At 36.1% G+C, this 27,092-nt stretch overlaps 1 protein-coding gene across 1 annotated transcript in view; it reads right to left on the bottom strand.

The window, feature by feature from the left end:
* Nucleotides 1-27,092, bottom strand: part of FMN2 (formin 2) — a 159,588-nt gene that overhangs the window by 31,644 nt on the left and 100,852 nt on the right. The window contains exons 14-15 of the mRNA XM_064445773.1: nucleotides 16,520-16,612; nucleotides 2,757-2,808 (exon numbers count right to left, since the gene is read on the bottom strand). Coding sequence (XP_064301843.1) covers nucleotides 2,757-2,808; nucleotides 16,520-16,612 — 145 coding nt within the window. The remainder of the gene's footprint in view (nucleotides 1-2,756; nucleotides 2,809-16,519; nucleotides 16,613-27,092) is intronic.

The raw sequence follows: 27,092 nt of genomic DNA, 5'->3' as shown, positions 1-27,092 counted from the left end.
CATTCCTTGGATAAACACTTTACATACTGACACTCTTAAAGTCACTAAACACGATAAATAAAGAGAGAATACATCATTTCAAAACCGATTAAACATTTTCTCACTTGTGACAAATGAACAGCTATACACTCTATGGAGTCCCTGGAGCAGACATTCCATTTTCTTTGTCTTTATTTTGTGTGGAAGATTAACTTTCCATTTCAGCTCATCTATTGCACAATTGAGCTTTTCTAAAATACACATTGCTGCATTTTCCCCAAATCATTATTCATTTTAGAAACATTTTTGTTGTTATTGCTGCAAGAGCTTGTCTTTTAGACTTTTGTATTTTTATGGAGATATCAGCCTTACTATTTTGTGCCCAAACTAACTAAAAATGAAAAAATACCCAAAACAAACAGACAACAACCCCTTCCCTCTCCCCCACACCCCAAAGAAAACAGAGAGAAAAAAAAGAAAATTTGTACTTTTTTAACTTCTACTGAAAGCTAAAAAATGCTATCGTGGGTTAGACCTGAGCTTATACATGAGCTGAAGTTATCCACCTCAAAAAGGAAAATCCAAGCACATTAGTCACATTAATTTTGCTCCATCTAATCCATCACTTTTCCTTGCACTACTTGCTTGTCTAGTCATCCTATGCATTGCTGTTCTACCTATGATTAGCCAAATGTAACTAATCTTTCATTTAGCTTTTTAAGCTCTCATCATCTTTTTCACCCAGCCCCCACCACTAAAGATCTCAAGCATTTTATTTCTAAGCCCAATTAAAGATCTTAGTGAAATAAATACACATAATACTAAAACTATACCATGAAGCTGTCTTCATTATTTTAACAAATATCACTAATCTGATTAAGAATTTCAGTAGGAAGGTGGAAGGAAGGAAGGAAGGAAGATAAATATAACCTAGAATATAGTAAAAAAACCTTTGCCCTAATGTTGTCCTAGCATAAATCCTTCTGTGTTCCACACAAGGTTTTGCATGTGATGTTATCCTTGCTGTATATTCACAGTGAAGAGGAACAATGAAACTGTATTTTTTTCTTTGACAGACTAAGGAAGCTGCTGCACTCAACACAGGGGGAAAAGGAAGAATTAGGACAAGTCAGAAGGAGCAGACCAAGCTGAATGAGAATCCAGGGAGCAGTTTGCTTTCTTCCCCCATATTATGGATGCTAGATATACCAAGGGGAAGTTTTCGATATGACGGTTCCAGTGCAGTCAGGAAGATGAAAAAAAAAAAAAAAAAGTGGAGAGTGAATTAAACACCAGAAGGCAGTGACAAGTCACAAGATTCCTGAACAGGTTGCAGATTTCCCTTGTCCTTAGACATCTCTCAGCTTTGGACATGCAGTCTAATCCATTTTCCACTGGAGAAACAGTTTCCTTAAAAGAACAGTGAGAAATTACAAAAATCTCTTAACAGCAGTTTCTTCTCTCAAAGTTTTATTGTGAAGGAGATTTTTAAGGATAAGAGTTATGTAACTCAGCAGTTAAACCAAACCTAAGAAATGTCAGGAATGCCTTTCATATACTTGAGCAAGAAGTACGATACTAAGCCAAAGTAAAACTCCCTTTGTTCCATTTTTTCCATCATGATCCCACATCGCCAATGTACCACTCAAGGACCTACCATCTCCTTACAAATAAGAAGGGAGCTTCTTGTGGCAGAGGAACATCCACTTTCCCCTTGGCTTCCTTTTCATGTACTTTCTTTAGTACATGGCCCAAGGGAATAGAGAGAAAATGTGATGCTGTATGAGGAAAGATGTCAAGTGCACTGGGGCATTACAGCAGATAGCAAATCTGGGCATCGCAGCCATAGAATGGCTAACAAATCATACTGAAAACTAGAACCTCTTAGTGGTGTATTTTACTGGAATCCTACTGAGAGGCTTCCCAGCTTTGGGAATATGTAATGAATACAAATATATTCATTAGCATATATTCAGTGGCAGTTGTAGCTAGTACAAAAAGATGATGCTAATTTTACAGAAACAAACACAAACGCAGACTGTCAGTTTCACTAACTCTGGACTACAAACGGTGTGTGTCATATTTTGGTCTTTTGCTGGGACAGATAAAAATCTGTCCCATTTAAACACTGCTTCTGGAGAACTTCTGGAGAACACTGCCAAAAAATCAGAAGAAACCACAAGTTGTGCAATGTAATGAAGTTCCCAATTTTGAAAACGCTCTCAACTGCACACATCTGTAATGAAATTTAATGAGGTATTTTGCCTTTTGCCACAAAAAACTATTTGAAAGTTTATTAGCAATTCTACGAAGGAAATCACATTTAATTATACATATCATTAGTATATTAAAAAACATATTTCCATTCTTTATTTTAAAGCAGACATTTTATAAGCACAGGAAGTGGTACCTAATGAATAATAGTTGTCTGGGGAATGTTACATGTCTGTCAAATCACCATAATACTGGTGTAGTATGAACAGTTTTCTCTCAATCCAACTGGTATATTCTGATTTTGTTTTTACATGAGGTACATGCATTTTCTGGAAGACAGGAGTCATGTGCAATATTTCTCTAAAGGTAGGCTGCGTGTCTATATTCCTTCAATTTTTTTTTCCTAATTGTCAAATTAAAATCAACAACAAATGAATATCACTTAATTTTCTGAGTGCATTTCTTTCACTGTTCAAAAATACAATAAAGCTGGCTGCCAATACAGCAACTTCTACCAAAACATGGTTTTCAAAGAAAGGTTTTACTGCACTGTTATTTCTTACCTTTTATGTGCTTCTGTCAGTGACTTCTCTTCATTTTCTTGGTCTACCTTAGCTGTAAAAATACAATCAAAGAATTAGCTACAAAGTGAAAGATAAAGATGTTGTTTCAGGATAACGTTCACTGTAAATATGTCATACATAAAATGTATAGAAACCACCTGAGGATATACTTATGTACATTATGTACAAAAAACCTCAAAGCAAGTTTTGAAAATTTTTTTAAAAAATCTTGTAGTAATATAAACAACCACCAAGTAATGAAAATTACTTAAAACCACATCCTAAAGAATGATCCTGAAAGCCTAACAAATATGGGAACTGGTCTACCAAGAGGAGGAAAAGCTGAGCGAAGAGCAGGAGGGATTCAGCTTTATAGCTTTTCTAAAGGTTGTTTGATAGTTACAAATAAAAGCTTTCTTCCCTCTCCTTGCACACACCACCTCCCTGAACACACATCAGTTAACGAAGTACTAAAGCCATAGAGGGCCCATATAGAAAACATGACTGATGTGAAGGAAATTAAAAATATGAAACAGTCATAGCCACACATTGGTAAAGCAAAAAAAAACAAAAACGAAACCTATTTTCCATGTGTTCTCTCATAATTCATTTTGTACTCATTTCACTTAACTTAGATGGATATTCTTGTACACAAAATCTACAAACACATACATATTAACTTAGGCATCACCACTGTGCAAGCTGCTCTGTGCATGTGTGCTTGGGTGAGATTTATACCTATATAGTCATTCAGGTAGCACAACTTAAATTCCATTTAAGATTTGCATGCTTTAGCCAAAAGCTTTTTAGTTTGGAACTTGATTGCCCTTTTCAGTCTGTTGGACTACTGGCCTGCTAATTTCTAAAGAGAATTTTAGGATTCCCAAGAGTCAGTGGGTTTTGGGACATGAAGAGGCTCTGAACCACCCTAGAAACAAATGTCAGTGGTACAGAATTCATATAGAAATCTAAAAAAGAAGAATAAACCTTTAAACTATTTTTCATTCCCTTTTGCCTACATAGCTCTACAATAATAATTCATTAAAATTATTTTTCTACATTGTAGACACACTGCCTTTGCGAAAGGAAATCCTGATTTTAAATTTGGCAAAAATGAGAAAGGCAATGAAATTATTATGGAACAAAGATAACCACTATTTTCCTGTTACAATGCTTCCATCAACAGCACTTCACAAACATACACTAACACTAAAACAGACATGTGAAATCTGTAGCAAAGATACTGAAAGATGCTGAAAGTGAAAAAAAAAGAATCCCAGCAAACCACAGAAAATTTGAGGGAGAGCTGGGTAAAAGTTCTCGAGGAAATTCAAGAGCACGTGAAGCCTTCCTGATTACAGGTTTCAATACAGACTTGAAACTCAGCCCAGATTCTTCAAAAGGTTTGTGAGGGCTCACAACCCTTTCGAGTGAACTTGGGCCCAGTGTTGAGTGAATCTGGGCTGACTTAGAGTTTTTCTTGAAAGCCTTGCCTTGCTTTGGATGCGAAACCAGGTGAAACCTGGCAGCTTTGATAGAATTTCATTAATACTTTTTTTCCTCTTCCTTCTTCAATCCTGAAAGTCAAGGTATGACTTGTAAAGCCATATGGAACAAGAGAGAAGAAACTGCACACAAATACTGCATGAAGGGAGACCCAATATCTAATTCTACGTTAATGCTTTCACTAAGTATCCGCAGATACAACTTTCAAATAATTCTTTTACTGAAAAATGTAATTTGGATTCCTCTCAGTTAAACCATGCTTGGAAATGGAGGCTAGCATGTTTTGGCCTAGGACAGTCTTTTAGTACATACATCATATTCGTAGGATATAACTCATTTTATAATTTCCAGGATTGATGGGATATAGCATCATCTCAACTGTCTACTTTTGGGTTTTTTCTAATTTAAACTGTTCTGCACATGCTGACAAACAATTATTTACCCACCAACAACAAAGCAAATATTCCAAAATTTACTTTTTTAAAAAGTGCAAGCACAACATATTATATTAGGCTTATCAAAGCATGTCAGAATGTCCCCATTCTGGAGCAAGTTTTGCTTCAATTTAAAAGAAAAGTCGCTATTGTCCACAGGAAGGAAAAAAAAAATATTTCAGGTATCTGTACTTTTAATCCTTTCATAGAGAATGTGTATTATACAACGAAAAAACTCGAGAATCCTGAATGATGCAGGTGCATGTAATAGCTTTTTAAAAAAAGTAGTAACTACCTATGCATAAGGCAGCTACTACACCCACAGAAAGAGATTTCCTCCTGCATCAGATCGCCTCTTGGCATTAAACAGTCTTGCAAGGAAATTATTTTCTCTGAGAGAGAATTCCCTTGTAGTGTGTTCCAAATATGTGATGACACTTCTAAACCTTTTGCATCTTATCAAAAGGATATTATTCAAGTGTGAAACTGACTTGCAATCCGTTTGCTTTCTCATTTTTCTAGACATAAAAAGTTAAAGAACAGTATGAAAACAATTCTGCTTCTACAATACAACAGGTGGCACCAGTGAAAGAGAAGAAAACACAGTATGTACACTCAGGGATCTGTCCCTGTCCAAAGAAAATATTCAGATGATTGCTTTTGCACTAGTATACAGCAAATGTCTGAAAGCTGTAGACAATGGCTAATCAAAGGCATGCATTGAGGTTTAACCAGCAAGTGAAGAAAGCCTCCTCTTATCAGAAACACAAAAGTCTTACTACCACCTGGATACGATGGAATAACTATTAGATATTGAAGAAGCTGGAACTGGCCACTAATACGATCACCTGATATTAGTGGTTATTGGTACTTCGCTCTGTGCTTATTGCCCCATTGGTAAACTGCATTAAACTCATTTTTCCTGTTGAGTTGGGGAGGAAAAAAAATCAGAGTTATGACAAATTCAGTTGAAGTGTCCCAGAGTGCATTAGACTTTACCATTTTATTCAGTATAATGCATCTTTGCTGCCATTTCTTCCTCTAAAGCAGTTCATCACAACTCTAAAGAGAGCACCTGAGAGGCACCAGTTTGTCATTCTTCATTCTCAGCAGCCTATATCAAATAAGTGCTAAGTACCAGCTGCAAAGTGTCCACCTCAGGGAAACATTCTTGGGAGAAAAATGTATTCCCTTTTACAAAAGGGAACTGCTCCAGCAGGTGAACTAAATAGGAGAAAGTCCCTACCCGCTCCACAGTGATCCTACCGTGGCAATGGCTGATACAGGAAAATTGGTAATTTCCAGGAATAAGGCAGCTGAGCACATCTGAGTGCTCCGTTCAGCCACTAAAATTTATCTCTATCTCCAAGAAGCACGGTTATTTCAGAAAATCTTATTAGTTTTCTTTAAGAAATATTAAAAGAAGTCTTGTAGTCATCCAGTAGCCATATCTGCTTTCATACGTATTCAGAATCCATTAGCAGACCATAGCAGCCACTGCTTGCAGGCTTTTCTGACAGATGTAGGACTTCCCACTCTTCAGTCAGTTATCTTTCCCAAATTAAAGTATTCCATATATTATTGACTTCTCATCTTTTTTCCAACCCTCTGCTAAGAGTAGTTTTCTTGATCCTTGACAATAACTTACTAACTACCACCAAATACACTGTTCTAAATCTATTAAAGACCATATCAAGCCAGGAAATACTAGCTACTGTATTTCATGTAATACCTCAGTAAACTTACTTAGGTAAACTTAGTTTTGTATCTCTGCCTACATACACTCAATATATTGTAGGGCTTTACATGCCACTCTCATAATCCTGAATGCATATATATTCTGTGAAATCTACTTAAAATTATATAGCTGAAAAATAACCTCAGGTTATATTGAAAAGCATTGCCATATCAAGAAAAGAACATTTTAGAGTGAAAGTGACCTCTCAGGAGCAAAGCTGCCTTACCTACCACTTGCAGCATGTACTGAATTAGTTATCTTTTCACTTTTTCTTTTGAAAGTGTCATTAATGCCTTCTTGTTGGACAATGTTCCACTGTTTGCCTGCTTTTTCCATTAAGATACCTCCAGATTACTTAAAGATGGTTTTCCTTTAAGGCAAGGTCTATACTTCCTAGATACTTTATATATTTGGTCAAAATTCAAGTACATTCCTTCCTCCCTACGTCATTCCTTACCAAGAATGAGGACTGTACTGGATCCAAGATTCTTCAATCAATTCTCTTTTAACTACAGGGTATATGTATTTCTTCAAAATTTACTCACATCAGATGTTCTAATTTCTTTCTTATCACTTTTTGTATTTGCTTAAATTTACTGTTTGATGTTTTATAATTGGGGCATAAAACTTGATTTCATGCAACTCAAAATTAGCTTTCCAACAAGGCCTCACAAATGAAGTCTAATTAACTTAATTTACAAAAGCTCTGTCGTTATCAGCATGTACCCACATTCCAGAATGATACCTGCCATTGTTCCGTGTGTTTGCTCTTCCAATTCTTTTAGATTAGAGTCCTGCAAAGGTTACCTATAAACTTCTGCAAAGGCATATATATGAATAGCCATAGTGAAGTGACCTGAGCATTCATGAAAAACTCAACCATCTCACAAAATTGAATGTGAGAAATATACACAGGCATTCTAGAAAATAATGGTCTTTAGCAGAACAGTATAATTCACTTTTCTCCATGCAGTCTTTTTTTTTTTTTTTTTTTTAAGAAGCCTAGAAGACTAAACTAAATGACCAGCGGTTCAAAGGTAAGGACAGAGAAGCCATATTTTGACCACAAATTGTCCCTTCTGACCTCAATGGCAAGTGACAGTTCAGACCTATTATGCTAAAATCTCCGCAGGAATCAAGTCACTCTGAGAACTAAGAACATTGCCAAGTATCTTCTCATTTTCAGTCCAATGAACTTACTGTATTAGTCTCCTCCAAATTTAACCATTATACCTTCTGCATTAAATCCGATTTTTAAAAAAGTTATTTACATGAATGTATCTATTTTCTGTAGGCACAGATGATTTTCTATATAGACCAATATTGCATATAACACCTGTTGTCTCTGTTATCAGTTGCTGCAAATTCTTGTTTGAAAGTGCAACATTTCACTCTTTATTAGTCTCTTCCAGAGTATTTAAAAATCTTAAGAAATATTTGACCTAAGACTAACTAGGACATCAGAGACCTACAACAACTGTTTTATACTGGGACTATTCTGCCCCTGTGATATATAGATACTATTGAAAAGCAGTGGAGTTTTCAGAATTCCTTTTTGCTGAAGAAAATAAAACTATTTCTAACACTTTTATGAACCCTTGCTGCAGATTTAACAGGATTCTAAAGAGGACATATTTTTTTCCACAGTGGTGATGAGTGAATGGTAGCATATACAAAATCTCCTCTGGGAGGGCTACAAACTCCAAAAAAAACCCCAACAAAACAAAACTAAAAAATAAAATTGAAGGATAGACTTTCTTAAAATGCATCTGGAACATCAGGCAGTTCATCTGTCACTGCTGACGTGGCTCCACTAAGATCTGAGGACCTAAGGTGCCTGACAGAGGCCATGAGGATACCTCCTCTAGGTATCTCATGCATGTGACTACAACAGAAAGAAAGTGTAGAGAGAGAAAGTACTGGATCAACAATCACCACAAGCAAGGGCATGGTATTATTGGGGTCTAAGTTTACAAGACCTCTACCAGACCTCCTAAGAGAATTCCTCCATTCTCGTTGGTAGTATACGTACGTTTAAATGACCCCACGAAACACCAAAATAATACTTACAGCTATTTTATTTGCAATCAGCAACACTGAGTTTTGAAATACCTTGAAATACCAAAAGCAGAATAGCAAAGACCCCAGGACCCGTAGAAAGCTCTTGAGAAAACGTGGTTGGGGACATCAGTGGCGCTGGAAAGAGCTAAGTGCCATTTTAGATGGAAACTATCACAAAGAAAGTGGGTTTCAGGGAAGATTGTACAGAAAAGTTGGATGATCATTAATTTTTAAATGATGACAGAGGCTTGTGCTTGGTGGCTTTGTAAAAAAAAAAAAGCATTAAAACTTAAGCTTAAAATTGAATATGCAATAATACCAGGAATTTCGTAAGAAAAATAGGCTCAAAGCTAACAGTTAATATGAATTATCAGTGTCCTTTATGTGCAAATGTACTAGATAAGTATAGTCACAAAACAAGTTGACCCTTTGGTTCCAATTGAGAAATTATTCCAAATAGACCTTGTAGATCTACTCAAACAGCATTCAAACGCCCTCTCAGAGCTTTTTTTCCACCAGAACATTTTGTTGTTGTTTTTTGGTATGATTTTGACCCAGTGTTTACTGTCTGTAGTCACCATCTGGCCCCAAACCCTGTTACAATTTAAGTTATTTCTGCTGAACCAGTTTCAAAGGGCTATGAGTAAGAAGATGCACAAAACTGCCATCCCTTCTGATCTCCTGATCTCTCTTAAGGGAATATCACATCTTCTCAGGTAATTGAATACAGGAATGCATCTGAGTAATCTCAGATGGAAGGCAACAAGAAACCTTTCATCTGCTTGTCTATGTCCTAAATCTTTTTGCTTTTTTTCCTCTCTTTTTATTTAAAGTGTTAACTAGTATTTGTTTATAATTAGCTATGAATGTGCTTTCCAGTAACTTTCAAGTGGAGCCAGTTTTGGGTTTGGTTTTTTGGTTTGGGTTTTTTTTTTTTTTTTTTTTGACAGATACAATGCCTTTCCAATGAGTCATTACAGCTAGGTTGCTATAGTTTTGAGAATTTCTGTTTACACTGAACAAAGATTCAAGTACATTTGGATGGCTTATTATCAGGTACATTCATGCTAAGAAAGCTTTGCAAGAGAATAAGCAAGATTTCTTCTGGGAATCCTAGCAAGAGTCTTACATCCTTCTGCATTTCCTATGACAAATACATAGAAGGTGGTGAACATGAAGAATACATATTCCCTCTCCCCCATTTTCTGAGATTTTCATACATACATGAAAAAGAATGTTTAAATACTTCATTCAGACCCCAGTTTCTGGAAGATAACTGGGGACAGAGCATCTAATATGCTGGATATTTTCCTAATTATGTTGTTCCAGTTTTTTCAACACCTATGATAAGTTAACAAACATTTATATTGATTACAACCAATTGCACTTCACAATGACTTTACTCTCTCACACAACAGGAATAACTCAAAATATGTACCAGCCCCATAGATTATGATCAAGATCTATGGAACCACAGCTTAAACTCTCAGTGAATATGTGAGCACTGAAAGTTGATTTTTGTTGAAAGTTAAAAAAAAATCTAAACTTAGCAACAACAGACTCTATAAAAGGAGACTGACTTTTCAAATTAATAACTATATTAATTAATAACAACAAAAACCTCAGCACAAGTCCTACCCACCCCTCATTCATGCTGTGTTTCAAGATGTGAAGTCTCCACATTTTGCTATTTCTGTCCTCTTTTAATCCATATCAGGCAGCAGTCTGGTAAGAAGATAGGTTATTTGCCACCCTTTGAAAGATGACATCTGATGTCAGCTGAGGGAGAACTGGGACCCAGATTCAAAGGAAAATCCCTCTGTTATACTTAGTTATGTGCATTTAGTGACTACTCACTATAATGCTGTCATACGTCACATTCATGGAAGTAAAATACATAGTATTTCATGTGCAGCTTTGAGCTACTCACCCCATGGTGCCCTGCTACTGATTCTAAAACCTTACACTGCTCAAAGGTCTTGGTCAGGTCAGGCTAGGCACTAAACAGGCATGCAGCTAGCTAGCACACCAAGGACTAAATATATGTTATTAGGTACATTAAAGATACTGCAAGAGATTTCAGGCCTGATTTAAAAGGAAGGCTATTCAGCTGTGAGCCTGGACTCTGCAGTGCTGAAGAATGTGTCATGCCATAATGAGGGAGCTAAGTGCTCTTACTTAAGCTTTAATGTCCTCCTCTCATTTTTCCTTCTCCATCCCAAGAACTATGTGGTAAAATCAACCTTATCTGAACATATTTTGGATTTTACTGGAGAAGAGATTTAAAATGCAAATTAATTTCCTCCCCCCCACTATCCACGAGGGTTTTGGTAATTTCAGCAATCTGCTGCATTTATACAGAATATTTTGGGGTGGATGACCTGTATCATGCTATTGTGACACTCATGCATTGATCTATTCTGAAGTGATGCCGAAATACCTTTTTTACTCTACCACACCTGTGCTGCCTGCTGTCCTTGTATTGATGCCTACGAAAACAATTAAATGAGGTCCTGTGCCAAAGGCACAAACAGCTGCCAGCCCCAGTCTAAACGTTTGGCCTTTCATGGACTTTGAGGCAAGGTGAGGCTAATTCAGTGAAGGCTGTTTAGTGCTGCAAATACAACACAATCTGAATTAGGATTATTATGTAATAATGCACACCAGTGGAGGTGCTGACATCCGAGGTAGGGACAAGTTTATACAAAACTGACGTTAAACTATTTATTAGCATTAAGATGTCAGTGTGAGATTAAAAAAAAATATTTTCAGCACTCAAAGAACAAGTTTTAAAAGCTCTTTCAGTAATCCAACAAAAAGAATACTAACATAAAAATGTAAACATTCATGGGATTAAATTAAGTGTGAATTCCTGCATCTTTTGTTCTAGTGACTTTACATTGCTCACTCTTCATATCCCTCCAATATTTTCTTCTAAAATAATGGATTTGTAAAAAATCATACTAGATATTTATAATAATAATATTTAAACTTAATATCTCCACATAAATCTACCAGTATCCAACCCCTTAATGTTCTGTGCATATTTAAAAAAAAAAAAACAGAAACAAAACCATTTATTTGTATATATTCCTAATGGTGTTTTAGTCATTTTTTCTCAAATTATTTTTAGAGAAATTATGAAGTAGTGCTATGTTCTCCCTTATATTAATCAAATTATAAAAGCAACATTTAAAGAAACAAGAATCTGAAAAATCAATCATTCTGGGTTAGAAAGTGCCAGAATTAAGATTACCCTAGCAGCATTCATTTCGCAATCTTCTACAGTACTTCTGGAGCCAGAAACTGAACCCAGCCATCCAAGATTCAGTCTGATGCTTTAGTCTCATTCACAATCCATCATTTGATGATGCACAGCCTTTTGCTGCTTGACCTAAAAGAACAAGTCATGGCCAACTCTCTGGTTGCAGCTACAGTGATAAATACAACACTCTTCGTGATTTATATGTTCATTTACTAATGGTTTAGAAACTGGATTCCTGAATGCTCTTCCTGGCAATGAGGGAGATTGTTACAGACAGCTGACCCGAGAGGACAATTTAGCATCTTTATTCTTATTCTGCAAGATCTTGAGGATGTGGCTAGAATTTGAGTCTAGAGGACAGTCTGTATTCTTGGGTCCACCAGAATGAAACCAGGGGCCGGCATTCACTAACAAAAGCAGAACTGTAGAATTTTGCAAAATAAAACTAGAAGGAACCAAAGGTTGAATGGTTACTTTATACTTCCAAGCTTACAATCATACTGGAATTATTCCCAATGTTTTTAGATGAACTAGCTAAACATCAGAAAATTATGTTTTTACTTCTACAAAAAATGCATTCTAGTTCTTATATTTCCTACACCATAATGCTTTTTTATTTTGAAGTCTAAAACTATATTATTTTAGTTCAGCTTCTGAATATGATATGGGGTGACTTGCTCAGATCTGAGGTCTGCAACATTTGCACAATTTATAGAATCTCAGTGGAAAAGCTGTGATTCCAATACAGGGCCTCTTCCCAGCTTCGAAACCAGACTCACTTTTCTGAGGGAGCCATGGTTGCTGCCTCCAATCATAAGTTTCCTGCCTTATCAGGCTGACAAGAATGCACAGCCTAGCTGGAGTCCCAACAGCAAACACCCAAAGACTGCTATTCACTGCAAGGTTAACCACAGTTAAAACCTGGGGACTTGAGACTCATTTGTGGTTCACGCACACACAATTCTTTCAACATGAGCTGCCTATCCTATCAAGTGGGGACAAGGTTAAAGGATTACTAACTGCTAATGAAATTCCTCTACAAATTGCATGATGATTAGTGTCCCCAGTATTTCCCCACTCTCCCGTGTGTCAGACACATTTCCTGCAGGAAAAGAAGTGATTTCTGAAGCTTTCTAAACTGGTGGATGTGACCTCTGATGTTTTTGTGTCCCTATCTATCCACAACTACATACAGAACAAAGGAGATGAGGTTCCCAAATACTGTTTTCCTTTGCAATGTCTCTTATTCAAATTGTGGTAATTTGTGGGGAGTAACTCAAGGACAGAAAAGTTTCAGTGAATATATACCCTATATTGGGGAGATGCAAATAGTACTTTTCAAATTCCTACAGTTTCATCTGACAAGCTTTTCATTGGAAAAGGATGATTGTTCTACTAAATTTCACTTTTATGTTACTCAAATATTGGAAACCCTTAAAGAAACAGTTAGAAATAGGTAACAAAAAATATAATTTTAAAAAGTCTTGTATTTGCTGATAATTCTTCTCCAATCTTCCTTTTCAAAGTAGCTATTTTTTCCCCCCTTTTTAAACCTTGTAACTATGGAAAATTTCAGGAAAAATATATAAACGTTCGTGAAAAATAAAAGAACCACTTTATATACTTTGTGATTGACGATTTGAGCATGCAGACCCAAAAAGAGGACAGAAAACATGGCAGAACAAAGAGGGTTGCCCTGGAGTTTTTGAGGCATATAGACCCTCAGAAATCAAATGCACAAGATAAAGCATGCTTGAAAATACCCACTAAACCATTGCAGGGAGGATAGGGAAGGTAGTTTGATCTTCTATTAAGTAGAATTATAATTTTAAGGATGATCCTGAAGTCCATCAGAAAGAGGACTGGCATCCTTGCACTAATTTGCATATTCTAAAGATTATGCAGGTTATTGAGCCTACTGACGGGGCTGGCTAGGCAAACACCAAACAGCCTCAATCACGAGCATTTTCATCTAAAATGTTATGACTCTGAACATATTCTTGCCTCTTCCCCTTCTTTATCTTTTGAATGAAATAATCTTTACAAGTCGGCTAGTAATATACAACTTTTTTTTTTGTCTCTCATGAATCTAATAAAAGTGTTAACGTTAAAAAAAAGTCTTATTAATACATCCATAGTAACAATCAGCTAGACTAGTTACAGTAACTTAATTCAAAGTTACATAACTGTGCCAGACAGTAACTATTCTTATAAAGCAGTGCGTTTCTAACCCCTTGCCAAGGATATTTAATTTGATGTCCAAGTTTTCTTGCCTATGGCAAAACCATTTTCCATTTTAGCTGCTAGCAACAAGTATAAGTGAATATGCTGTAAATAACTAGCTACTTTGAACTTTTGGGTCCCATTATGCACACAAGTTATCTGCTCTGAAAAGGCATCATATAAACATGCCAAATTATTCAACCCTATGAAAAATGCTTTTCATCTGAATTATAAGTTAAAACTTTTTCTGACTTTAGAGAAACTGGAACTTGAAAAGATAAAAACTTAAAGCTTGATTTTTCTTTGCCCAGAGCATATGTTATATAAACACAAATCCCCAAAAGGTGCCAAGAATTGTCCCTCTGTTTTTCTAAATGATCATGTGTGCAGTCTAGCTGAAAAGACTCATCGATTATGTCTACATAAACAACAAAAGCCCTTAGAAAAAATATCTAGATCAAAAGCCTGTCAAACACTGAACAGGAAAGAGAAATCCTGCTTTAAACATGGCCTCTTTCAAGTCTGAATTCAATCCCATGAAGTAAAAACAAAGGATTTCATAATGAAAGGTATTTAAAATTACTTTATTTTTGGAACTTAACCAGGGTTTCTTTTTTCCTATATGTTAACCTTTGTCTTTCTTACATTGGGACAGAATTCTGTGAAACATGCTTTACAGTTTTAAATAAATGTAGAAACTGTTTAGTCACAGTCCACTGTGTTCACAGTACGCATTTCCAATTATTTTCTTTAAAAGGTGGCAATTATGTTCTTACTGACATTATGAGTTTCTCCTTCTGTCAACCACCCGACAATATCTACTTTTAACATGGGAACACAGCAAAGTTCTTAGTCGATGAGATGCATTTCTTTTACTTTTTTTTTTTTTTCCTCTCTCTTTTTCCTCACTTTCCTAAAATACAGAGATAGTCAAGAAAGGAAATCGCATATCCTTGCAGAACCAGAACAGGTTACTATATAGCTTAGATATAATTATGCTGTAGAAGTCACAGTCAGAAATCATAAAGTAAGCTAAAAGTATAGTCAGATACTTCTAAAAGCATGGTTTCTAAAACAAGTGAAAGAAATTTAACAGATATACATCTGATGAAATATAATCCTAATGTTTGATTTCCTACTCTGTTATTAAGATTAATATGCAAATATATGGCATGATTTACAGTATACCATTAGCGATCCCTTTCAGACCAACTTGTGATTTGATTGTCCCCTATCTATATGTATAAATAATAACATAAGCCTAATGTAAAACACATACTACATGCTTAATCATGCCACTAATGTAACATTTATGTGTCATGTACCTAATCAGAATCCAGTTTTAAAGCAGTTCATACCTAGTATTGCTGAGGACAATGTCCTGTTTGCCAGATTTGGCTGACAGACATTTGTCTTAGAAAACATCAATTCACATTTGATGGTTCAAAACAGTGGGTTTACTCAATTTATCCACCGTAATTGAGAGTCCTATAGCGTGGATCAGCATATACTAGAACATATGTACTCCACTTCTTACAATATTAGCATAGATGGTCATGTTGGGTATTCTAACCAAGAAGAGATGTATATCCGACTGGCCTCTCAAACATAATGCACATTCAGTTAATGTGGATTTTTATACATGATAGCTCATTAGCACAGCTCTAGACTAACCATTTACCAGCAGCTCCATTGAATCAGCACTAGAAACTGACTTTTCACATACTTAGCTGTTCAGGAGATAGCAGGTCTCTCTTCTATTACAAAATGCAATATCAAAGCAGAAGGGGCAAAGTGGTCAAGGAAGTTCATCAGGCCACTCACCCAGATGCATTGAATTCTAATTTGTATCAAAAAGTGAACTGATAATACAGACTATACCCTGAAAGAGTAGTATTTCAAGAGATGATCTGATATACAGCTAGTCCAAAATTAAAGTTATCCATACCTCCTGTATCTTGGAAAAGAAAGGTTCTAGTACAGCACTGAAAGCATAGTCTATTCATTTTTAAAGTGTTTTCCTTCTAGCACTCAGGGTGCCAGTTCATCATGGATATTCTAATATATTTTCTCTTGCAGTGTTTTCCACTAATCACATCCAACTATTTAATATGTATTTGCCTTATATATCTGGAAAACTTTTAACTGCTTTTTCTATGCTTACTCCATGTTTTTGGCGCATATGAAAGAATTATCTCTTTGGAAAGAAGTTAATGAAACAGATCCAGCTTCAATAATTTTTCAAGGAACAAAGGTTGTAAAATTGTTTTCTACTGGAATGTTGAACTTATCAGAAGATCACGAACTCAAGCCAATAGCATTTGTCTTTGCTGTCATGCAAAAAGAGAGTGAGTCACCTACAGTACAACAGAATCATTTTGCAAATCTTTTAGAACTGTGTGGCATCTGATTAAACTAATCCACATCTCTCTATGATGCCAAAATAAACAGTCCCTTTCCCACAACGTATAAACATTGTTCCCATAACTTTCCTTTGAAATGTCATGAAAAGGTTAAGTGACGTTTCATTATTTACCTTGACTAATGAATTGCTCCATGCTGTCTTTGAAAGGCTGGAGGTGCTCTTCTAGTGATAGCTGATAAACTTTTGCTGCTTCTGTCTCACATGCTGAAATTGAAGTAACAGATTAGTTTAGGATGACACATCATAGTACGGATCTGCATACTGTAATAAAAGACACACTTAAATTAAGGCATAGCCAGTGAAAGTGCTGGAATATGTGCCTCAAACACCCTACTTCAAGTACAAACACCGTGATAACACGTTCAGGAACAGTTATGTCCAATCAAATATTTTTGACCAAAATGTACAGATAACCTGTGGCCAGTGTGTTAGTTTAAATGAGTGTTAGCAAAAATTAATGAAAGTATTCTATTGTTTTGAAGGAGAAAGACAAAGTTAAGGGGCTGAAATGTACAGGAACAAAATTACAAACTCAGATCCTGGGCCATGTTGATATACCTTGCCCCAGGTGACAGTGGCTGAATCAACACAAAGTTCAGATGCAAAACCTGCACCAAATAATAGGAAGGACCTTAATTTAGTGAGTAAAGCCAGATGAGAGCTTGACACCTGATAAAGCCACAGATGTAGTGAAGTGCCTTGTATAGTTCAAAAGTAATAGTGTAAAATGTTTAAAGTGAAAGATTGTAAGAGTACAATTATCATGGCTTGAGCTCTACGAGAGACCTTGGAGAAGGACAGCTTGGTTCTTATCGCACTAGAGACCAGGAGAGAGAAGCTGGAGCCTGAAGCAGCACTGGTTCAGATTATTCATTAGTGAAGTGGTACCATGGTGCTTCCACCCACTGTCCAAGGTAATTTAATTTGGGGCAACAGAACACCTGGCACTACTACTTCAGGAGAACATTAAGCCCTGATTTCTATTATAGGAGAAATGTCTTTAGGCTGTGGTAAGTTCCCATCATTCAACAGAAACTAACGCTGCTTGATTCTGCCTCAAAATTTCCAGTCTGTGCACACATTCAAAAAATACATTTTCCTTGTTTACTCTCCAGCATTTATTTCAGCAAAACAGCATTCTTGCTATGTCTTTAAACACAGAAAACTGGTTAGACATTTAAAAAAAATATTTTGAAGCAGCAGAATGTACTATCATAATTATCTCCTTTAAATATAAATGATGCCTAGAATTGCATTAATCCAAATATCTACAGACAAGAATTTAGTCTGCTTCTGAAGACTGGAAATAACAGGTAGTAGCCTTACTACCATTAAATGCTCTAAAAATGTGGTTCTGTAATATTTGAAAGGGTTTCAGCAGGGAAAGAAGAAACAAAAAATCAATCAGTTGTCATCTTGTTCTTACTTCAGCAAGCATAAATTTATGATCTGGTAAATAATACCTGTCTCTAGTTTGCAGCAAGAAGCTAATGACATATCCAAAAAAGCATGGTAGAGCAATTAAAGATAACATATTTAAAGAGAAGGATCCAAAGGTTCATCAATTTTGGCAAATGCTGGTCAGCCACTACAGATCTGTACCTAGTCATTCAAGCTAGAGTGCCAAGAAGGTAAACATACGTGATGGTAGTCACATCACTCTCTGTATTTTGCTGCTGTGTAGATTGATTCAACTTTACTGTACTACTCATCTGGTCTGTTATATCTGGGACAAATCTTTGGAGAATGAAACTTTACATCTCATAGACATTGGTTAATTATTTTTTCTCATAGTTGTGAAAATACCAAAGACAATTAGAGATACCAATTTTTAAAATGCATGTATACAGAGAAGCAGACTGACTCAAATAATCCGTGATCCACACAAGTGGAGTAAAGCCAGGGTGACAATAACAATTTCAATATATTTTTTACGCTTCGAGCAAAATAGAAATAAATACCTGCAGATTTTTAAGGGGGGAGGGGGGGAAACCCCACAAAAATATTTAATTAAATAGATGGCCCTGCTTATGAAGCAATATTAAAAAACATAAACCCGCCCCCAAATATAGTCACATGGACAAGCCTGTAATTTTTAAATAAATGTTAGTCAACATATCTGAAATAGGGGAGGGGCTCCAAATGACCATGAATTTTCTTACAGCATAGGAGACAAAAAAACTGAAGAAGCTATGAACTATTCTGCAAAGGAAGACATTCTGATGTTGACATATAGAGTTTATTATTTTTTTCTCCTATTGAGAAATACGTGGCAGAGTTGAAAGATGCTATAGAACCTAGCATAACATTTAACATCACCAAAATTCCCTACCTTTTTCCAGAATATGGATTACATATTCTTCACAGAAGTACAGTGTTATACTCTCTTGAATTAATGTCTGCAGCTCATGAACTCTGTATCTCTCAGCTGATTTGAGAGAAGTATAGATCTTATGAAGATATATACCCACCAAAAATCTTAGCGTATACCCCTGCCAATAGCCTGAAGCAGTCCCTTTTCAAAGTCTACAAGGAAATGCAGGGAGATACTATCCTTCATATTCAGCTTGCTATGGAAAAGAAAAACATGTACTGTTTTCAGAATGAAGTGTCTGTTCTTTAAACATTCAGATACTGGAAGCTCTTCCACGGTTGATTTGTTTGTGCATGTATGTGGCATGGAGGAAAACAGAGTGCAGCTAATGATAGCTTTGCTGCTCCAGTTTTTGGCAGAGTTTTTTTGTTTGTTTTCCCCCTCCTCCTGTTAAAAGGCTAAAATCGGTGATGTTCAGAAGAATAACAGTTCAGATATATTTCTGACCCTATTCCTGAACTGCAAACAATGTCTAAGGAATTTAAAATCCAAAAGAAAACACAAGAAAAAAATTCTTTTTTTCATGCTTTAGAGAAGCATATAGAACACACAGATATCAAATGTAGGATCCAACCTTTAAAAACAGGACAAATTCTGTCATTATTACCATACTAACATCTGTATTATGATGCTTAAAACAAACTAGTTCACTGGATGCTTTCTTCATTAAAGAATTAACAGGCTTGTAAGCTCTTCCTAAGTTTCCTAGTTCTCCAGAGCATAAGGCTGGAATTATGGTGTCTCCTGTTGGATATAGCACTCATTCATCATGTTGTGTAATTTGTCACCAGAGTATAAAACCCCACTATTTGGATAGGATATTGTTATTCCTCACTGTAACTGAAGAAATTAAAGTGCTGATCATGTGAAAGGAACACAAAACACTAGCGAGTCACCAGTATTTCTGCCCAAGTGAAGGAATAAGAAGCTGTAAAAATGTTTGTGTCAGAAGAGTATTTAATAACTTCTAAGCAATGCGGAAGTGAAACATAAAAGTATGTGACAACACCAGTCTTCTATATTTGAATTTTTTTTTCCTCAGATTCATACTCAAACAAATTTCCCTCCATGAAACAGCCCAGCTAAACATCCCAGATATCGAAGGAATAGGTTGGCAAAGGGGATCTGCTGTGACGAGTTTGTAAAAGTTTTGTCTGAAAGAAAAGCTTGTCTCTTTTTTGATAACAGACTCAAAACTTGCTGTTATCATCCCTGTTCTCACAGGTTCAGTTATTCTCTCATCCTGGGAGATGTATAGACAACTGAAAAACTTAGACAAAGCTGGCATGTTCCTAAGCTCAGTTTACTTTAAACAGATTTAACAATTTCTTATAATGAAAGAACTGAAAGGTATTCAAGGCTCCACAAATGAGAGTCACATTGGCAGTCACAAAGCAGTAGGTCGAAGCTTATCTCACAACATGGAATTGCCCAGGCAGGAATAAAGAAAGATAAAAACAACTTTGTATTGCTCTGCAGCAAGGTGAAGGCCTCAGTTCCCTCTAGTCCCGAATATGCAGTCCTCATGCACTGATCTTATACCTTCCAAAGATCTCAAATCCTAAGCAGAATTTTGGGCGGAGAAAAATGGGCAGAGACACCTCTTCTCCATCCTTTTAAATCAATTTTAACATATAAGCAATATCTCAACAATGGAAAAGACCAATAGCCATCTAATTTCATCTATTCTCTTACATCATATGCTGCAGAGGATTGTATGAGATCTGGAAATTAATATGAAAAATCTGCGCTCAAAACCAGTTTAGCAATTTAAAAAAAATAGCTATTCCGGCTGTATCCAGTATCTCAAGACTCTCATATCACTCTCTATTTATATGCTAACGTACAGTTAATTGGCACTTTTAAAGCTACTGTGTTAGCTTGCTCATCCTATTTTTTATTATTATTATTTTAGGTCAATATACTAAAACTATATAAAGTTTCACAATAGCCAATATTGATTAAGAGATATCTTTACAGAAAAGGAAGAGTCACAAAACATTCTGTGCCTTGCACTAAAACTTTCAGTATGCAATTTTGGTAAGTGATCTAAAATGCACCCAATCTCATTATCAAAAACAGTTGCTTTACTTTTTTAAAAAGAAAAACCTGTTTTCAAGGTTCTGAATATCTTTTTAATGCATGTCTTCCATCTGGTTCTGTTGGATACTAAGTTTTAGCCCTTGGAAGCACAAACCTCTTCTAATCCTAAAATATGTCTTTTTGAACAAAATGTGTGAGCAAATGATCAGCTGCTTCTCAGGCTCACTGTCTTTGGTCAGGATAATAACGGGCAGCATGATTTTTCTTTCAACACCCTCCAAACATAAAAACAAAAACAAAAAGCAAAAAGAAAACCCAAAACCACCACCACGACCAAAAAACCCAACTCACCAGAAAACCCAATAAGAAAGCAAGCAGAACTGTGAATTATCTTGGACGAGTAATTAACAGCTCCATTAGCAGGCTGTTTGGGTTAACCACTTCTGATAACCTCATACTTATCTATAGAAGTCCTATAGTATATAGCTGGATTTTCAAGACTGTTTAAGGTACTTGAGAGCACAAGTTGCATTGAGGTTTGATAGACTATTTGTTTTTAAGTCTTTAAGGAAGTTTTGATATTATGTCCTTAATTTTCAGAGGTTCTGAGTACTCAGACTCCCACAGGAGACGCGCCTATGTCCTACTTGCCTGAAAAGCATATAACAGCATAACCACTGTTTTCACAACTTCCTCGGTGCTTTCTGCATTCCTTACAACTGCAACCTGTGACTTTAAAAGAAAGCTTAGACTCTACCTAAAGGAAACAACACTGGCCTCATCAAAAGACAAACTCTGATGAACTCGGCCACAAGTACAGAAAGAGCTCTTAATTTTCTTTTATTTATTTTTTTTGGAATTGTAAAGACTTAGACTAAGAACTGCTGAGTCTTCAAGGGCTTCCATAGACAGCTCCTTGTTTGGAGTTTTAAGGACAGTAAAATATGACTCACAGGTTGACTGAAAGCCTGGCTTTAGTTTACATCTGGTTTAGGTTTAGGAGTCTGCATGCTGCATAGCTGCAGTAATTAACCCTTTCAGTGATAGCTGAACAAACAGCTAGAATTTGTGGATGCACAGCTGTTAATGAGTAGACAAAAGTAAAAATTTAATTTGGTTAAAACAATAGCTGTTTCTGTAAAGGTAGACTGTACAGAAAACTAAAATTGACACAAAGAGCTAATGTTGCTATACTATTTTGTTAATAACTACCTTGAGAGATTTGGCTTTTTATTATAAGAGACTGAAGGCGTCTTTTCATCAGAATATGATCTATGGATCATACAAGAACAATGAAAGATCTATTTTTTAATTGTGCAAAATCTTCTTTCCCATTTATATAAAAATTATTGTTAGAGAATAACAGAACACAGACACTTCCAAGTATCTGAAAACAGAAAGTTTTTGATGCAGCAGTGAATTCAGACTCTCCAAGAATACAATTTTCCCTGTTTCGGTTCTCTGTCCTCCAGCTCCCTGCCTTGTTCTCCTGAAACACCTTGGAATACCAGCATAGAAGCACACACACACAAAAAAATCAGTGTTTTGGGAAATGTCTTAGGATGGACTTCATTTCATCAAACGTTAGCTGTTTAAACACAGGTCACCCAACTAGACTCAAGACCTTCCCTTAGCACTCAATCTTAGGAGAGCAACCCCTTCGTTTCTATCATCTGTAGTGGGACCCTAAATGGCTTAGGCTGCTTAACTTCGTTAATTGAAGTTGAAATTAATACCACTCCTGTTCCTGATCAAGCAGTGGCATTGAAATGTTGCCAGTCTTAGCCCCATAGTCAGAACTGTGATGGAAACAGAGCATCTTGTGAATACGAAAAGATATGAGGATACGTGTGCATGAGAGAGAGGGTATGTGTCCAAACAGAATGATGCAGTGTTTTTTATTTTAGCCTGCAAACATTAATATTACTGATGAAAGAACTAAGAGTGGATACAATCTTATTCTGCAAAGTAATCCATGCACCCCAGGCACAGAGTTGGCTACAAAGAGGAAAATTCCATCTCAAACTACAGCTCGACTGCACTCCAAGGGTTGAGGCCTCTTCGGAGGTGTTAGGGCTGACCATCCCCGAGGTAAGAGGAATGATTTGTCAAAAGCTAAATAGTTATAACTACATGAAGAAGAAATTATAAGGGGTCAAAGCATAACATGCCTGCTACTACCCCATCTCTCCCAGGCCCACACTGACACCACCCCAAATACAACTTTAAAAGACTTACTACATTCTATTGGTACTTCCAATAGCCTGATTTACACAGCAGGTGTTAAACCCAAGAGCACATACCAGCTCTACAACTAGCAGATCCAAGCTGAACAGATAATTTTAGGTGACTGTAAGAAGCACAGAAAAAACAGGAAACATGTTTTTCTCCAAGTTACTGTGGGGCTTTTCTTGGAACATACTTTTTAAAATACAAAGTGTTCTGCAAATGCTTAACACTTTATAAACATTCTCAGTCACATTTATTCCAAATCAGAGAGAAATACTGAGCCACACAGCCTAGCTTCTTACCAATGGAGACTTTTCAATGTGTTGTAAACACTCACAGTAGGAAAAGGCATCTCTACAAATAATATGTAATTATCATAATTATTACTTGGAATCAGTTTTCAAAGGCATTAGATATGACAACATTATAACATCTAAACAAATATTGACTTCAACTCGATTTTATAGCAGTCTACATCATACAGTCTTATTAATCTCTTCAAAATTCTACTAGTCAGATTTATTTTCTCCCTGACATTGTTTCTAGTTCCCTTGTAGCTGAGCTTCAGTGAAAGTTTTGCAATAAGTGAGAACTAATGAATTAGTTTTTGATTTGCAGGAATAAACTTACTATTGTAAAGCTAAAATGTTAATGTCTAGCCAAAGAACAGCTTCTGAACAGTTTTAACTGCCATAAGGGCTTCATAAATACTGTAACTCTCACTGCCATTTTAGTGTCCTGGTTCTTTCCTAAACTAAATATGTCTTGAAGAATTTCATGGGTCACAAATCCAATATTTTCCTAAACCGCTGTTGTACCTCCAGAGAGTGTCAGAGCAGAGAGGATTAAAACATTAATTGATTCAATATATGTTTTCCACATCCTTCTGCCCCACCTCTCACATGCTGAAGTGTCTAGAAAAATATACTGATAATAATAGATATACAACACTGTTCCTAATCAGCGAGAGTCACGCACTGCTCTTGTGACCCTGGATGCCCAATTTTCTTTACATGGTGAGTTGATTTAAGTCATGTGGCAAGTGCTAAAGTTTCTTCTGTGGAATGACATAGGTACAGAAGTCATAGCTTGGCATGACTGCATCAAGGAACGTTGCTGACAGCCAGGAGAGATCAAAAGCAGATCAAGTTGCTTAACAAACTATATGTCATTGAAGTCAAAAAGGCTCAAGTGAGAATCCTGGAGAGCTGTGAAATCTGGGAGCAACAGATGGAGCCAAACTCACTGGGTTTGTTAGTAAAAGGATCTACCTGTTCTTTGGTCTTGTATCTTTAAAAAAAGTCATCTCTATATAAAGGTTATCCCTAGGGTTTTTGTTTTATTTTTTTTCAAAAACAAAACCAAAACTGAACCATTTGCAAGTTCAATATTACATGGTTAGTGTAGCTTCCACTATAATCTTAGGGGATGGATTTTTTTTTCCAATTTAAGAAAAAAAAAAAAGTTAATTTGTGTCTTATTAATCTTGGAAGAGGCACACAGCATGCTTTCTGAAAGTCTTTTGGACTTACACTTTTAATCTGAAATCTTAGAAGAGACTTTCTTTTCTAACATTCACAAACTGCAAGGCATATGGTTCATGAAAACTTAAACATGGACAAAAGACTCCACAGTCAAAAGGGAAGAAAGCGTACAAGTTTGAACAACATGAGCGCTTTTTCTTTTTAAGCAAACAGCGTAACAGCTCCTTTAATACAAACTTAAGCCGAAGCTCAGAACTGTGGAAGAGCATGACAGCAAAATTATTTTACAGAACCATAAAGATTATTTATAACTGCACTTCTCTGTGTATGTTACTGACATATTTAGATGGAAAAATACAGCACTGCTAAAATGAACTGCTATTGTTACAGTTACAAAACTTTTTTTTTAAAAAAAAAAAAACAATGACCTTCCTCTACTTTGTGGGTTTTTGTTGTTTTTTAAGTGGCCCCATAATTTTGTGAAAGGATCCTACTGGGATGAGGTTTACCTTTGAATAATGATCGTGGAAAGTTTTTTTTCAGAAGCTTTTGTTGCTGGGAGAACCTATACCCCCTTCCCCCATTGTACTAAGCGTGATCTCACTGTGTATGGTTTTCAGGGTATTTGAAACTAAGGGAGACAGAATACCCTTAAACTGGTGATAGTGCCTGCGTCAATGTTATGTGCAATTTTCAGTTTTTCAGTGATAAAGAACAAAGCAAGCGCGCCCACCCTCTATAAATGGTGAAATCCTCTCATGAAATCTTCCACCTAATTACTGATGAAAATATGTCCAAAGTTACAGTCTGCATCTCAGTATAAAACTGGAATTCATTCATGAGCATCTATTTCTATGGCTTTAAAGTCAGTATTTCCCAGGAATACTCAATAGTCATTTACTCTCACTAACTTCAAAAGGAGAGGATAATATTTAGGATTTTGTTAGAACTTGCTCAGCATCTTACACCCTTCTTCCTGCTCAGTCATTTAATGAGGCACTTGCCAGCTCTAGTAACTTATAAGGCTCCAGATGCGCATTAGCAAATCTGGTAGTGTACTTAAACTAAATGCAGAGAAAAACCACTTTGAAGTAATTTTACCCATTCAGCTAAAACTCGTATGCTATTTTAAAAAGTCTGTTATTAAACTTGGCTATTCCATCTCACTGAAAGTATTACAACTACTAAACTATTGGAATACCCAGAATTTGCAGGGACTGTTTTCTGCAGTCATAAGGTTTTTTAACAGAAATTATTTGTAATTTAGGGTGACACTTTTCTTCGGAAAAGAGAGCCAACACAAAGATTTTTGCATCACTCAGGGCTGATAAGAAGTCACAAATGAGATTGCAAACTAGCATTGAAATTGTCACTTCATATCCAGGAGAGGATGCAGAAGAGGGACAATGCTGTCCCCAAAAAACTTTGTACCGAAGAGAATAGGGAAAGAGTGATGGTTTCTGCAGTTATTCTGCAGTTTCATTAACTACAAAACAGACTGACAACAGAGACTCCAGCCTAAGGGCTGGATTGGAAGCACAGAAAGAATTCAACTGCAGTCTGATAGCAGAGCAAAGCGTGTAATTTCCATTTTTACAGAACCCCTGCTTTGATCACGGCACAGTGTAGATTTATTCCATAAGAGATTTATGCCTGTGTGCAAATTTCAACCTTGATCTAAAAATATTTAACCTTTCATCTGTATAAAAACATTTTTGGTGAACTTGCGAGGAATAACATCTGCCCCCATGGATGTTCATAAACATGAGCCTGAATTCAAGTATCTTTTTTCAATCAGACCTAAGCATCTTTCTGCTCTATGAGCAAGCTTGTGATCAGCCCTCAGATTATCTGGAAGTTGTGAGTAGTATAGAAACAAGTTTTCACAGCTGAAATGCGGGATTTTTGCCCCCTGGATTTTCTAGGGCAGCAAATGGATGGCGCTGCAGTTTTCTCCTCAGTATCATACTAAGTGACCTTGATACAACTTTAAATATTACCTTTAAATATTTAAAATTGATTTTAAAACATCCAGACAGAAAGGTTAATGGGCCAAGAAGGGAAGGTCAGATATAATTTGGTAACCATGTTATGCTTTTGTTTTAACAGAGAACCTTCCATTCTAGGTTTTTCAGGGACTAATGGTTTACTAAGCCATTCTTTGGTCTCTAGATGCATGACAGTCAAAATCAGCAACACAACAGAAATATAATGAGCATTTCACTCCTTGATTTGAATCCTTCTCTCCAGGATTCAGCATAATGGTACATAATAGCTAGTCTAGCAGAGACTTTAGCAAAAATATTGAAGATCCTAGATATTAGCCATCATTTGTGCAAACTACTCTTGCTTAACTTAGTACTTAGTTCCCAATGTTATTAAGAAATGTATTATATGTGACACATGCTCTTTATTAAACTCTAGCAAATACATCTTACTTCAGGCTTGTTGAGTTCATTTAAAGAAATCATTCCACAAGCAGGCAAAAAAAACCCAACCACTTCATTTGCATACTATTTTTTAGTAAAGTCGGGTTATTTCAAATTTCTTTAAC

The sequence above is a fragment of the Phalacrocorax carbo genome, chromosome 3 (genome assembly GCF_963921805.1).
Source record: "Phalacrocorax carbo chromosome 3, bPhaCar2.1, whole genome shotgun sequence".
In the NCBI taxonomy this organism is placed as follows: Eukaryota; Metazoa; Chordata; class Aves; order Suliformes; family Phalacrocoracidae; genus Phalacrocorax; species Phalacrocorax carbo.
The sequence above is the reverse complement of the archived record's forward strand: the minus strand, read 5'-3'. Positions and strand labels throughout refer to the sequence as shown.